The sequence below is a fragment of the Botryllus schlosseri genome, chromosome 7 (assembly GCF_051294905.1).
Source record: "Botryllus schlosseri isolate E-star chromosome 7, Bs_hap1, whole genome shotgun sequence".
Taxonomy (NCBI): domain Eukaryota; kingdom Metazoa; phylum Chordata; class Ascidiacea; order Stolidobranchia; family Styelidae; genus Botryllus; species Botryllus schlosseri.
In genome coordinates, this window is record NC_137242.1 from 9517793 (window position 1) to 9532489 (window position 14697).

At 41.0% G+C, this 14697-nt stretch overlaps 2 protein-coding genes across 2 annotated transcripts; one reads left to right on the top strand and one right to left on the bottom strand.

Moving 5' to 3' along the window:
• Positions 1-607: 607 nt before the first annotated feature.
• Positions 608-5955, bottom strand: LOC145443649 (mediator of RNA polymerase II transcription subunit 7-like). Its single transcript, XM_080321586.1, has 6 exons — positions 5121-5955; positions 4341-4478; positions 3381-3574; positions 2588-2738; positions 2499-2531; positions 608-1107 (listed from the first exon to the last, which is right to left on the bottom strand). Exons 1-6 carry the CDS (start codon positions 5199-5201, stop codon positions 949-951), a joined length of 756 nt encoding a protein of 251 aa, XP_080177712.1. The 5' UTR covers positions 5202-5955; the 3' UTR covers positions 608-948.
• Positions 5956-7387: 1432 nt separating this feature from the next.
• On the top strand, positions 7388-9847 carry LOC145443648 (galactose-1-phosphate uridylyltransferase-like). Its single transcript, XM_080321584.1, has one exon. It carries the CDS (start codon positions 7491-7493, stop codon positions 8559-8561), a length of 1071 nt encoding a protein of 356 aa, XP_080177710.1. The 5' UTR covers positions 7388-7490; the 3' UTR covers positions 8562-9847.
• The last annotated feature ends 4850 nt before the right edge of the window (positions 9848-14697 follow it).

A 14697-nucleotide genomic window follows, 5' to 3' on the forward strand; every position in this document is an offset into this window, starting at 1 on the left:
AATTAGGCTTCTAAATGCGTCAATTGGCAACACTGGCATTAATTTCTCTCTCCGCCGCCCCTCACTTCTGGTTACGAAACCAGCATGCCCGAGTCCGGATTTTGGAATGCTCAAAATCCAACTCCAACCTTTTTAAAAAAAATCACAATCCGGTCCGATCGGGATCCGAATTTTATTTTCAGAATCACAATCCGGTCCGGTACCAACGAAAATAACCCATAATCCTGATCCTGTCCAATCCAATGCTCATCTCTGATGGGCGGCAGCCTGTGCTGCTACGCCACTGGTTAACGGTAGAGCTGGTGAAGGGAATGACTTCGAAAATGCACGGAGCGTAATTGTACATCGTCAAGTCATGTCACACCGATTAGATTATTTACCAGTATAACGCAGGTGCGCACTGCACCAATGAGCTATATATATTCCATGATAGCAATGCCCGGGTCAGTCCGCACAGACATGGACAGATTGCTCATTTGCACTCACGACACAAACTCTATTCAAAAACGACTCCTCATCCGACAAAATTTGAAACGGCGAGACATCCTTTATCGCCTAAAACTTTCGAAGCAAAATGAAAGTAATGCAGGCTCGAAGCTCGAGGGTGTAGAGCAGAGGTGATCTACAAATCCAGACCAGACATTTATTTGCATCCTGTATCCAAAAATTGCGTTAATCCCAAAACATCAGACAAAAATTCATACAATCCCAAAACATCAGACAAAATTCATACAATTCTCGTATTTCCAATCGATGTTGCAACGAAGGTCTTTCCGTAGCGCAAAGAGCAACCTCAATACACCACAGCCACTCAAAGTTGTCCAGAACCGTTTCTCAGACACTGTCCAGTGCCCACACTGTCGCACTACGCAACGAATGCATCATCATCCACCGCTCGCCAGCCTACCCAGCAACAGTAGTCGTTCGCCACGGAAACTTTGAACCACCCTACCCAGGCAGATCGTCAAGAAATCCAGTTAGGATTTGATCCTTCTCGTAGATATCTCTCTTCGAGCAACCAACATCGCCCGATGAAGCGTCACCCGCTGCAACGTGTCTTGCGTCCGGAGGAGTGGACAGCACCAGGTCGACATTCATCGTTTCCTCCTAAAACGACCATACAGGGCATTGTTGGATGGTAAATTCCACAGATGAACTAGCAGCGAGTACTTCACACATGCCATTACAGCTGTGACATAACCGGAAGTAACCACTGGTCAGCAACAAAGTACTTTTACTTTTTCAGAGTGCTCAAGAGGCAGGGGTGTAATGACTCGAGTGGCGATTTTTTTGTGACTCGTCTTGACTCGAGTCATTTCTCCAGATGCATAGAATGACTCGACTGGACTCGAGTCAATTTTTGTATTGTGGACTCAAGTCAATTTTTATATTGACTCGACTTGTACTCGAGTCATTGTGCATGACTCGAGCCAAGTCATATGACTCGAGACTGGACGGCCAAGACAGACATTTCATTGTAACTTCAAAGAACAGTAAAGTCACCACATTATTGGGTTTTCGTCTATTAGTCCTGATCCTTGAAAGATAGGGCCAGAAACTGTTACGACTGAGGAAAATTACGATATTATGAATGCGAGCCATTCTATATCACTCGAACAGAGTTGAAAAAAGTGGGTTGAGCCGAATTGTACTTGAAACTGAACATTATGATTTGGACTCGGGCTCGAGTCAAAACACTATGACTCGGTCTCGGCCTTCCACTAGCTGACTTGGACTCGGACTTGACTCGAGTCAATACTATAAAAGTGAGATTGACTTGTGACTCGGAACCTTGTGACTTGGTTACAACCCTTCCAAGTGCTTATATTTCAGACTGCTTCTACTGCCAATAGAAGCGTATGCAAAACCTCTCATTTTAAACAGTAGACCCCAGTCTTGCGATAAGTTAGAGTCGCTTTTAGAAGTGAAAAGAATTGTGAAACTGGCCTGTGTCACAAGAACTCAACATATTTTCGAAGACCATAGCCTATCTCAGGGTTAAAGTAGGCGACCCCCTACAAAGTATCAAATCTATATTTTGAAATCACTGACTTGAGTACTTTTCATTGTCTACTTCCTCTTGAAGTACTTTTGACATGTCTTAGACATTGCTATTCCTACTTGGAATTGAGCAGAAAATTTACGGCGTTGCTTCCCCGAGTAGCAACGCCGACTAATTTGTCCACTTCTGGACACACAGTGGCCAATGCAATTTCTGAAACATTTCTAGATTGTAGGAAGAATTTATGAATGCGACATGATAGAGAAAAGCAGACAGTTAGTGTTGGATTGTCCTTAAATTCCGCTTTGGAGACATCGAAATTGAGGCACCACATTAAAGTATTGCATTACATTCGCGATTCGTTCAAGTTTTGACTGAAACGACATTATAATTCAAGGATGATAACGAAACAGGTGAGCCGATGATGCCGAGACAGTCGCACACAGGCGACTTTCTCATTCCATTGGATAAAATAGCTACAAGACGTAACACTTACCTCATCCAAAAAAGCCAGTTTGCCGTTTGCTGCCTGGTGAAAAAAGTAATGAGAATATTCCATACGACCGATCCAATATGAGAATTTACCTTCGATTGCATGGCCGCTAGTTGCTCGTTACAATTCGACAAGATTTCCCCGGCTTTCTCCATCCTCCGCCACAGTCTCTCGCCGACGTCCAGCATTTGCGCCTGCTGCATTTCCATCATCACTTTCAGCGTTTCGCGCGCTTGGTGCGGCCTGGAAACGAAATCGGGCATGTTTAGGTGATCGGTACTAGAGAGTTGCGCATTAGAGTTATTCAAAAATAATAAGTAGCCTACAAGGAGTAGAAGCGAAGCTATTAGAGTTGGAAGATTTTGAATTTATTATATACAGATTTGAAAAAAATTTGATTTTTACTGGCTAAAGCATAAAATTGTTTAGTTGTCGACAAAAACTATGTGAAACATATTTTAGAAGTGAAGAGAAATGATAACAAGAGTTGCATGAAGTAGCACCCATACTGTACCTCGGTAACAGAATATATTTCCGAAGATTGCCCCTATCTGTCGGGTCATCTGTGGCTTTGCCTTAGTTGCGATAATACATCTCTCAATTTTAAAAGCAGCCATCTTAACTTTATGAAACCACAAGCTTGGCTTCAGTCCTTTCCACACATTTTCTACTTCCATTTGAAATAGTATTAACATGTCTTGAAGAAAGAAAGAGAGAGAGGCTATGTAAAATATAATGGCATTTGCGTAAATAACCATACCAATGCCAGGTAATATCAATTGACCTGCTTTTGATCGTGGCTGCAAGGGTGAAATTGATCACACCACTATATCCTGCTACCGGTACCGATCTACGTATTCTTGAACTTCTGCACAAGGTTACTACCTGAATTCATTAATCAGGTGATGCATGTGAATGAAGAGAAGATTCAGGTCCTCGATCTTTCGGTCCCGCTCTGGCGAAGTGGTAGCGTTCACCATTATATCGAGCAAGTCGAGAAAATTGCACAGAATGGAAACCGACAGCTTTTTCAATTCTTTCCGTCCTTCGTACACTGTTGGATGCAACCTTTCCAAGCCCTGCGTTAGAAGTTAATCGTCAGTATGAAATGCTCGGAGCTGGTCCAAGCAGACCGTGTTGCAGTTGAAGGATTGTATTGTAATTCGCTCTTACTATGATATCAAAATGAGTAGTAGTGGAGTACTAGACTCGAAGATTACAGTACTACTCAGATCAGTATCGAATAAATCAGGTACCAGTACTCGAATTTCCCCAGCCCTAGTTTTGAGACCATGCATCCTAGTGTTGCCGCTGATAGCTATAGCTACCAGCACCATTCTGAAAGTACATCCATGAGAATACATCTAATGCGGATGTCGATACAGCTCACTGCTCAGGCTCTCCGATCCGCAACGACCCGGAGCAACACTTCTTTTTGCCCTTGCTAGAGCCTTACTTGACCCTCTCTCTCAAGTATGGAACCACATATTCCACAATAACCAGAGTGAGCGATGTGCATTGATTGTTGATCACGGGAAGCACTTCTTAAGAATGTTGCATCGCATGCATGTATTGAAGAAACACTGATGTTTCTGCCATGAGCTAATCACAATACAGAACATATGTGATAGTGGTTGTGACAATTTCATTCATAAGTACGATACTAATCGAAGAACTATTTTACTTAAAAAAATGGTCAACTACAAATCTGAGCTGCTTCGACCAGATATATACAATAGAGAATAAGAATGTAGGCCAACCAATTCAACGTTATTCAAGGTCTTGGAAGTAGACTAGAGGTTACAGTTTCTTTCTTCTCTGACATGGAAAAAAGGGTAAAATTACCTGTGCTTCCAGTGGACGGATTATCAAATCATCTTGATGACATTCCTGACCGAACATCGTGTACGTTCCTATTGGTGGCGCTGGAGGCTTCGGAGCTAGTCCTCGTTGAACCGCATCATCTTTGTACCGATTGATGTACTGCAAATTGATTGGAAAGAATCAAATTAGGAACTAGGAAGACTAAATTGACTGCAGCTTAAAGTAGGCCTAAGTAAAAGAGCTTTTGAGGTACAGAACCTCAATATTCAACCTGAGTATTTGCATATTAAAGTAAAATTAGATATTAGTACACAATTCTTAAGATGCCACAATCTTGAGCTAAAACCAAATGCACTCATTTGATTCACATCACAGTGGTAGAGGCAAATAATTAATGTAAATTCAAGCGTATCTCAAGCATTGATAGGCTTTATACACAAATGTCATATTGGGACATTCATGCTATTAAGTGATTTGATTCAGGTAAGAAGTAGGCTAATTACGTATTTATGCTATTTATTATTTTTAAAACAGTGAACTGAATAAAACACTAGCCTACATGAGGAAAAGATACAATCGGAACAGATCAGGTTATTCTTTTATAATTTCTTGGTGAATTAAGCAATAATCTTTGAGGACTAACAATTTTGGAGGTGCATTCTGTACTGCAATTCATGTCATATTGACGACCAGACTCCATCTGCAAATCGAGCTGTAATTATCACACTGATACATCACAATTACTGATACATCTTAAAAAAGCAGCTGATCACTACAGATATTCACAATATTAAAGCATACCATCAGCGGGGGCAAAGGAAACGAGCTTTGGACTTGTGTCTCAACTGCTTGGCCGCTTTGCTGCGATGTCCCAGAAGCCATAATGTCAACTTTATGGTGTAAGTCGAAGTCTCACAAAGCTTTCCAATGTATAGATAATAAATTAGTCATAGGTAGTTATAATCTGCTAATGGTAATGTATGTAAATGCAAGATTGCTCGGCTCAAGAATTTGTACAGGATAACTCGGACAAAAGCAGGTTGGGACGGATGTTAACGAGAATTTAGATCAACTCTTAATGCACAACTCTCAAGAGAAATTGTCTTGGGCATTGCCACGTTGTGCGTACATCAACGGTCGTCGGTCTCCTGAGTCCAGCCTTGTTATGTCAAGGACTCTTTGTGGACAATTTTCTAGCTCAGGAACTTTTGAATAATTTAAATTTGTGATCGGTTTTACGGAGTCAAGCATTGAATAACAAAGTGCGCCTTGGTGTGCTCATATGTCATATGCAAAACTTTGGTATGAGGATTTAGACCTAAATTTGTTCCAGGACTCAATATTGTTTGCTGATGAAAAGCTATAAAAAATGTTACTATGATATGTTGATATCGAGGGTTTAACCTCATCAATTAGGACATCAACTGCCTCTCCCTCTCTATACGCTGCCCGCCTCGGGCCGCCTGACTATATTATCTCCAAACGTCATGGAAATCTTACTATGACCCCTACTGGAATCTCGGTAAGTTTTGCCTGATATATCAGGTGAGCAGTGGTAATCCCCCCAGTTAAAGTAATAAATAAATAAATAAATAAAATAAAACATTGTGAGCACAGGACACCGATTCCATACCGTATGACTACAAACCGACTTGTGTAATATATGTGTGGGCGCATTTTTCATGATCAAATCATATTATCGTAACAAATTTTCTGCGTGTGTCACTTGTTGGCTATTGTGAGCACCACGGTGGACTTGTATGTTGCATACACTTGTCCGTCGGAAGGTATGTGCAAATGCAAAGTATCCACACAAGTCCGCCTGAAACGCAAATTTAATACATTCTGGCTAGTGGCTGGAAAGCAAGTCAGCAAATGTTACATACGTTAAACGTTCGCTCTGGTACGGTTCTTGCGGCCCTGTCGACCCGTAATATATTTTTGACTCTTGAGAAGTGAGAACCATATACACAATTAAACATCGAGATCAAGCTATTCACATTCTCTTCTCACACTGCCTAGTAGTGCTCACTGCTCACTACTCCACTACTCCATTACTTGGTTCTCACATCGGGTCCCGGGTTCGAATCTGTCTCCGGAAACACCATTATGATGATGAACTCAGTTCCAAGCATGGAAATCAGAACGATGCTTTTAGTACTTTTTTCTGGAGTTTAGATGGAGTTTCTACAAGATTCTTAAACTTATCGACTTCCTCTGTATTAATTTAGACCACTAACCTACCTCCTACGGTAGACTTGTCTTTGATTACGGTTACTACTGTCACAAAATCATCATCATCATCATTGGTTTATTAGCAATTTTATCAGTTCAATACACCACAAAAAATGCGATGCAATGAAAAGAAAGGAAGATGTCGAAGCGACTAGGAGTTGTCTATGGAATCGGACACCCACCTTGGCCTAGGCGATGTAAAGAGGAGGCATGCACATTGCACACTGAATGACAGTAAAGAAGATAGTATAGAAAAAGGAAGCGACAAGAAATAGGGCGGCATGTCATGGGAAGCGAGATCGATAGGTCAGTCGTGGTCCGGTAATCTTGAGGATGGACTGTATTTATTTAGTAGTAGCTTGTATTTCGACTTGAATGTGGACATGCTCGTCGACTGCCGGATGGCCGGCGGGATACTGTTCCACACATCAGGTCCGGCATATTTGATAGAGCGATGATCTTTTCGGTCGATCATATGATATTTGGACGACGTGGACGCGCGTGTGTTGTACTTGTGCGCTTTTGATTCAGAGGTAAAGAAGTCATTGAAGTATTCGGGGCAACGACCGCAGTGAAACTGAGACATGAACTTGGCGATTTCTAGTTTCCGCATATCTTCTATGTTTAGATCCGACTCGAGGAGTCCGGACTTCGTATATTCTGTTGAAGTCGATGGATGACATAAATGCCGCCATCACTATTTAGTTACACAAAAGTATAAAGACTTTCTCTATCTAATGTTAACATTCGATACTCTCTCTCTCTCTTTCTCATTGCACAAAAATGCTGCAAAATCACCGATGCATATCGAAGAAGAAGCTAATTTCAGTGGTGTCGCTGCATTTGCTATTTGAGTGTATGTTATTGACTACTGTATAATGTAATCCTTGCTGCGCTCAGCGTTGAAGCAACTTGTCAGTTTGCAGCGATTAGAAAATGTCCACATTTGACCCAAACGAGCACCAGCATGTCAGATATAACCCTCTGAAAGATGAATGGGTACTGGTATCGCCACATCGACTGAAAAGGCCGTGGGCTGGGCAAGTTGAGAAAGGGCAGATTGAAAATATTCCGAAATATGACCCGACCAATCCACTCTGTCCTGGCAATACCAGATCAAGCGGCAAAGTAAATCCAAATTACTCAGGAACGTTCGTTTTCGACAACGATTTCCCAGCATTACAGCAAGAGCAGTTCAATGACTCAGAAGCAGACGATCCGCTCTTCAAAATCGCTCCAGTTTCTGGTAAATGCAAGGTAATGTGCTTTCATCCACACTCTAACATCTCTCTTCCGGAAATGGCAATTAATGAGATCAAGGCAGTGATTGACAAATGGGCTGATGAAACGCTGCAGCTGGGAAAGTATTTTCAGTGGGTGCAGGTATTCGAAAATAAAGGTAAAATGATGGGTTGCTCCAACCCACATCCACATTGCCAAATATGGGCAAGCTCCTTCATGCCAAATGAAGCCGCACTTTCCGATAAAACACAGAAGGCGTACTTTAAGAAATACAAAACGCAAATGCTGTTGGATTACGCTGCGAAAGAATCGAAATCAAAGGAACGCACTGTTGCTGAAAATGTCCATTGGATAGCGGTTGTTCCATATTGGGCAACGTGGCCTTACCAGATTTTACTTCTACCGAAGAGACACGTCTTGAGACTACCTGACTTAAATGATATAGAACGGCAGTCTTTAGGGGAAATTATGAAAAATTTCTTGACGAAATATGATAATTTGTTCGAAACATCGTTTCCATATTCAATGGGCTGGCACGGAGCGCCTACAGGGCAGAAAGCTTCTGACGACAACTCTCATTGGCAGCTGCATGCTCATTACTATCCCCCTCTACTGAGATCAGCATCTGTACGCAAGTTCATGGTCGGGTATGAAATGTTAGCCCAGCCGCAACGGGACCTTACAGCTGAGCATGCTGCGAAGAAACTTCGCGATTTGCCCAATGTACATTACAAATCCAAATCACAAAAAGCCCGAGATATGTGATTGGGTTCTGACTTCTCAAACCTGTTTCTTCAAGATAATACTAATATGATGTCTTTGAAGACCTAGTTCCAATTTCTGCACTATTGTAATTTACTTGTTTTACGTAATCCTTTGAGGATTATGATTACTATGGATCGCTCCATCCAACTTGATGTACAACCTAATTTCTTCAAAAGCTGTGTGATCAGTGGATTTTTCCTACTGGATGCCATATTTCTTCACAATTTTACTTCGAATAAATGCTGTTGTAGGTTGTAAGTTATCTACCTGTTTAGTGTCTAGTGGATAAGTTTTGATCTGCAATGACTTCGATTTGACTCAAGGTTTGCTTGTGACCCGTGTGTACATAATTCTTCATAGCAGCATATTATATTGTCATATTTAACCAGTCATGAATTATCAGGTACCAGGTATGCTGTGATCGAGCCTGAATAATTAATTCTAGCACAATAGATTAATTATGGGGTATAACGTTTTTGTGTTGGTATGATGTTTGGAAGTGGCAGGAAAATGAACATCCTTGAAACAATTTGAATATATGTTCAAACTAACTGTAACCCTAATATGAGGGGGACAGAACAGAATGGTTCAACTTTTTTGTAAATTGAAATGTGATACGGTGAATTGCTAAAATGAAAATGACTGTAAAATTTATGTAGTTATAATTGTCATGTCCCAATATGATTTCGTTAACTCTGTGCTATATAGGAACGGTGAAAGTGACATTGATATCTGGACTTAAATAGCCTGCTGAATCTTACCAATCATTCCCATTGGTTCGCTTCCCTGCTATGTGTATATGCAATGCACTGTGCAGTCAGACAGCAGAAAGTAGTCTGAACTCTCAGAGGATTTTGTATTCTTGTCAATGCGATGACGACGTCACAATGAAACCTAGGCATCGCTAAATTTATAAGAGAGATATTTGCCTTCCCCATTCACTATGATACTCCACCAAGCGATGTCGACTCGACTAATTACCTTGTCGTTCAATCGCTACATCTATGCACCTCATTTTGTCGCTTGCGTCTTATATTCTCTGCATTACTACCGAGCGAGATAGTGTAATGGTTATGCGTCCGGCTTCTCGAGCGGTAGGTCGTGGGTTCGATCCCCGGCCGGGTCATACCAAAGACTCGAAAATTGGTATCCGCAGCTATCCTGCTAGGCGCTCAGCAATCACGGATAGCATGGAGGAGAAAAAAAAAGGGGGCGCAGACTAGATGACCTCATGGGGCCGTATCACAACTCCGTCGTCAAAGCATCTCGATGGTGCAGGCGAAAAAGAATATCATCTCTCTCTCTCTCATTCAGTGTGCATGCCTCTTATTTACTTCGCCTAGGCTAAGGTGCGTGTCTGATCTTAAAGCAGGGGTCGGCAACTCAAAAAGGGTCGCGGGCCACTTTTCAAAATTTTTTGAGGCCGCGGGCCGCGTGACTTTAATATCGAGATATATAAGGCAGCATCACAGCTATAGGTTTTTATAACTCTGCGCCAATACAACACCGTTCTCTCCAACGTGGGGGCGACGGGCAAGTGTCCATGTCCATTGCCGGCGAACAGACTAATCGGTTTCCTCACATCGTCTTACTATGCGCACCGAAATGCTACGAACAACTACAGGACTTCATGAAAACTTAATTTCGTCATTAATATTAGTATAGTTTCAAATATTACTATCAAATATTTATCCTCTCTTGGCCCACGTCATCAGATTTACCGGAAGAGTTAATGCAGGAAGTTTCTTGTGAAATTTAGGGAAGTTATTAATGCTTTACTGCATCTTTGGGTGGGCCAATTCTTAATAGTCCCCTTTGACTAGAACACGATTGCAAATTGATATTTCTTTATGGGGTGCAACATTATCCTCTACTGTTCGTATTTTCACTGTGAAGCTCAGATTACAAAGGACACTGATTTGTTAAAATCTATAATCAACTCGCATTGAACCGCGCGTAGCAAGAATAATTTCAACCTCTTCTTAATTAGGGAGTCTGCATTTCAAAATGCTTTAGTAATCGTTCTTCCGAAACTTCAAATCAGGTCGCGGGCCGCAAAATATGACCTTGCGGGCCGCGTGTTGGTGACCCCTGTCTTAAAGGCTACTTACCGTACTCCAAGTTGTTTCGACACCTTCCTATCTTTTCATTGTATCGCAGTCTTGTGATGCAGGGTTGTAATGACTCGAGTCACGATTTTTTTATGACTCGACTTGACTCGAGTCATTTTCTTGAAATGGGAAAATGACTCGACTCGACTCGAGTCAATATTTGGATTGACTCAACTTGTACTCGAGTCATTACGCATGACTCGACCCAAGTCATTGACTCGGCTTATTTTATATGACTTGAAGATGAAGAAATTTGCGAGTCATAATGGCTAGATCCAGTGGTGGCTTTTGGGGTGGGCGGTCGCCCGGGGCCCCCCTGGTCGAAGGGGCCCCCCTATTTGGATTTTGCGCTTTTTTCAGGGAGAATGACAAATAAACATGGAAATCCGTGTGCCAAGCAAGAATATGATTCCGTACAAATGTGTCAATCATCATCAAATCACTGCATTTGTTAGAAAAGTCCCGTATCCCGATAATCATCACGTCTCTGCATGAGGTAGAATTACTTAGCTTTGATGTAGTCTATCCTTGCACACATGCAAAACAGACATGGCCGAATCCGGGACTTGGGCAAACCTTGTGCGGTGGAGAAAGATAGATAATAATAACCGATGCGGAAGGGGAGTCTGGGGGGCAGAGCCCCCCAGAAGTTACGGATAGATACTTATAGCCCCCCCCCCGGTAAGTCTCGCCCAGGGCCACCCCGTTCGTAGGGCCATCACTGGCTAGATCAACGCATCCGACGAATTCTGCCGACATCGCTATTTGTCACCACTGCTTTCGTTGCACTTGTCTGATATCAGATATGCCGCCGTAAAAACAACAGAAAATGATACATAGTAGCAATGCATTGTACAAAATCGTCCAGTGATGAAGAGGTAATAGATCCTCCGCAATTTAAGTACTCAAGACTTTCAATTATACAAGCAAACAATTGGATCAAAGTTCAATTAGAGCCAATGAAATGACTCAGATGGTGAAGAGACTGATAAGCTCATGTGTAGATTTGAAGGCGATGATTCTTTGCATTTTTGGGCGACTAGAAAGAATGATTATTAAATGCTCTTCAGTGTGGTTCAAAAATGCTTGTCAATTCCTGCATCGAGTGCACTAGTGGAGCGTGTATTCAGTAGATGTGGATTCATTCTACAGCCATGCCGCTTTAACATATTTGAGGATCTCCTTTCCACATTAGTATTTTTGAGGTGTAACTCATTGATTTGATCTGCTGTCTGCGAAAACACACAATGCCCCTCGTCCATTTGACGTTTTGTTAGGTATATGCATTGTGCACGTGAGTTATAATGAATGGCTAATGTTGTGTGATGTTTGTACAATATGGCTATTCTAAAATAACTTCTTTTTTATTTTACTTGGTGGTTACTTGATAAAATTGTTATGTTGCATAAAAGGAACACTGAATCTGGCTTAATTTGAAAAAAGTGGAATCAATGATGTGAGAGGAGAATATTTTGGATTTGAAAATGAATGGAGTATTATACTTTCATATAATATATCTACATGGTATACATTTTAATAATATATTCATAATAAAATATATTAAAACCCGAAGCTTTTCGAGCTGACACTTTTCAAGGGCAATCGTCAGCATATGGAGGATTTCAAAAACATGCATCTAGCTACATTGCAAACAACCAATTATGACGTCATAGAAACAAACAACATGAAATACAGGCAAACCGCGAGCGCAGCTAGTGGCCAATTTTTAGATTCACTAAAAATTCCTTCTGCTGACACAAGCGCGGTCGGTGGATTTTAATATAAGTCGATTCCAGTGCAGACAGGAATTTTTAGTGAATCTAAAAATTGGCCACTAGCTGCGCTCGCGGTTTGCCTGTATTTCATGTTGTTTGTTTCTATGACGTCATAATTGGTTGTTTGCAATGTAGCTAGATGCATGTTTTTGAAATCCTCCATATGCTGACGATTGCCCTTGAAAAGTGTCAGCTCGAAAAGCTTCGGGTTTTAATATATTTTATTATGAATATATTATTAAAATGTATATTAAAGTTCTGTACCCCAAAGAGTCTCTTCAACTACATAGTAGTAAGCCGACTATTTTTTCATATCCAAAACATTCTACTCTAATAACTTCACTTTTTCTAGTTGGAATTGAGTCAAATTTGCTATGAATCATATTTTTACACAATGTAACAATATCATGAGATAGCCGGTAAAATTCGAAAATCTCTATTTGTAATTGGTCTAAAATTTTCTCTCATAGCATTGCTTTCTACTGGTTGGAATTGAGCCAAATTTGATTTTTTAGGCAATCTAGCAATTTTAAGAAGTAGCCGGAAAATTTGAAAAAATGTTTTTGAACAGCCCCATTGTACAATTATTTCTCCAATGCTGTAACTGCGATGTAGTCTGTAATGCAATTGGGAAAACCTTTAGCATAATCAAAGGGTATCTGTTCTGTTGTCACTGCACAATGCACATAGTTGCATGCACGCTTTTACAGCATGCTGGCCTGTTGTAAATACCTCTACATAAACATGCATCTATTGATTCTCTATCAACTAGTATCTTGACGTGAATTTGTTGGTTCTCTATCAGCTATTCGTGAACTATCGTCGATGTGTTCATAATAAAAACTGAATGCTTGTATTGGTGATGTATCAGACTGACAAGAGAGATATTCGATTGTAAGTTCTAAGATTAGTAAAGTTATCTTTAGCATCGGTAAATGAGGCCAGGACCTGTCCGTTATCTGCCTAAATAAACACGTGCCAAGACTCTGATAGGGACAAAATGAGCATGTTTCGCAAACAAGGAATTCGATATTACCCAAGCAGGATTGAAAACATCAATTGAACATGACTTCAATACTGTGACCTCGACTCGAGTCATAACACCATGACTCGGACTTGACCCTTTAAACGGTGACTTGGACTCGGACTCGAGTCTGTGATGAATTGAAAATGACTCGACTCGAGTCAAAACCACAAAAGTATGATTGACTCTTGACTCGGAACCATGTGACTTGGTTACAACCCTGTTGTGATGTTTTGAAACGATGAAAATATTAATAAATCTGATTGATTGCATCCATGAATTTCAACGAAAACGATTTGTTTTTACGAATTCTGATGAAATAAATACTTGACAATGAAAGGAAGTTGCGTGCAGATTATATGCATTATGAAATCATTTAGATTAGAGGCTCTTAAACTGAGGCTCATCGTCGACAGACCCCTAGGGTTCGCGGACTAGTTTTAAACTTCTCATGTAGGGTCACTGTTAAAACTACAACTATATAAAGTTATAAACTGTAGAACTGACAACATCGTCCTTTGATGACCTTTCTTAGTGATCAGGTGTCCAAATTTTTCGGTTAGGCTAGTCAGAATCGAACCTTGATTGTGCCAGGCGCAGTTCAATATTTTCAATTACTGGTACAAATACTGGTCTTGATATGCTCCCGCAACCACCCAAAAATTATGAAACCGCGCTAAAAAGGGTTAAGAGCGCCTGAGTTAGATCTTGGGGCCCAGCAGGTACCACGCCGGCGTCAGTCTAAATCAGGTGTCGCCAACTCAAAACGGGTCGCGGGCCACATTTCAAATTTCGTAGAGGCCGCGGCCGCATGAATTTAATATCGAGATAAAATAGGCCACGCAGTTCAACAACCACATTTTAAAAACTCTACGTCGGTAAAATGCTGCGCTCTCTAACATAGACGATGGGAATATAGTTTCCACAAAAGAAATATCATTAAAAAATACAAATGCAAACAAAAATTATTACTTTCATTCTATTTTGAACTATATGGGCTGGCAATATACCTGAACCTGACAACACTTTCCAACAACTAAAGAAGCGATATTCCGGTTAGCTAAACAAAGGAATTGCTGGAAAACTATTCGGTCTCAAAGTTTGATCTTGTGTGGAGGCCCCAATTCGTTTTTAAGCGTTGTTGCTGTTTGTGGTATTCATGGTGTTTGTCGACTACACCAGGCCAATTCGGCAGTTGCCGGGCTGTAGCTCTACCCGATTATAGA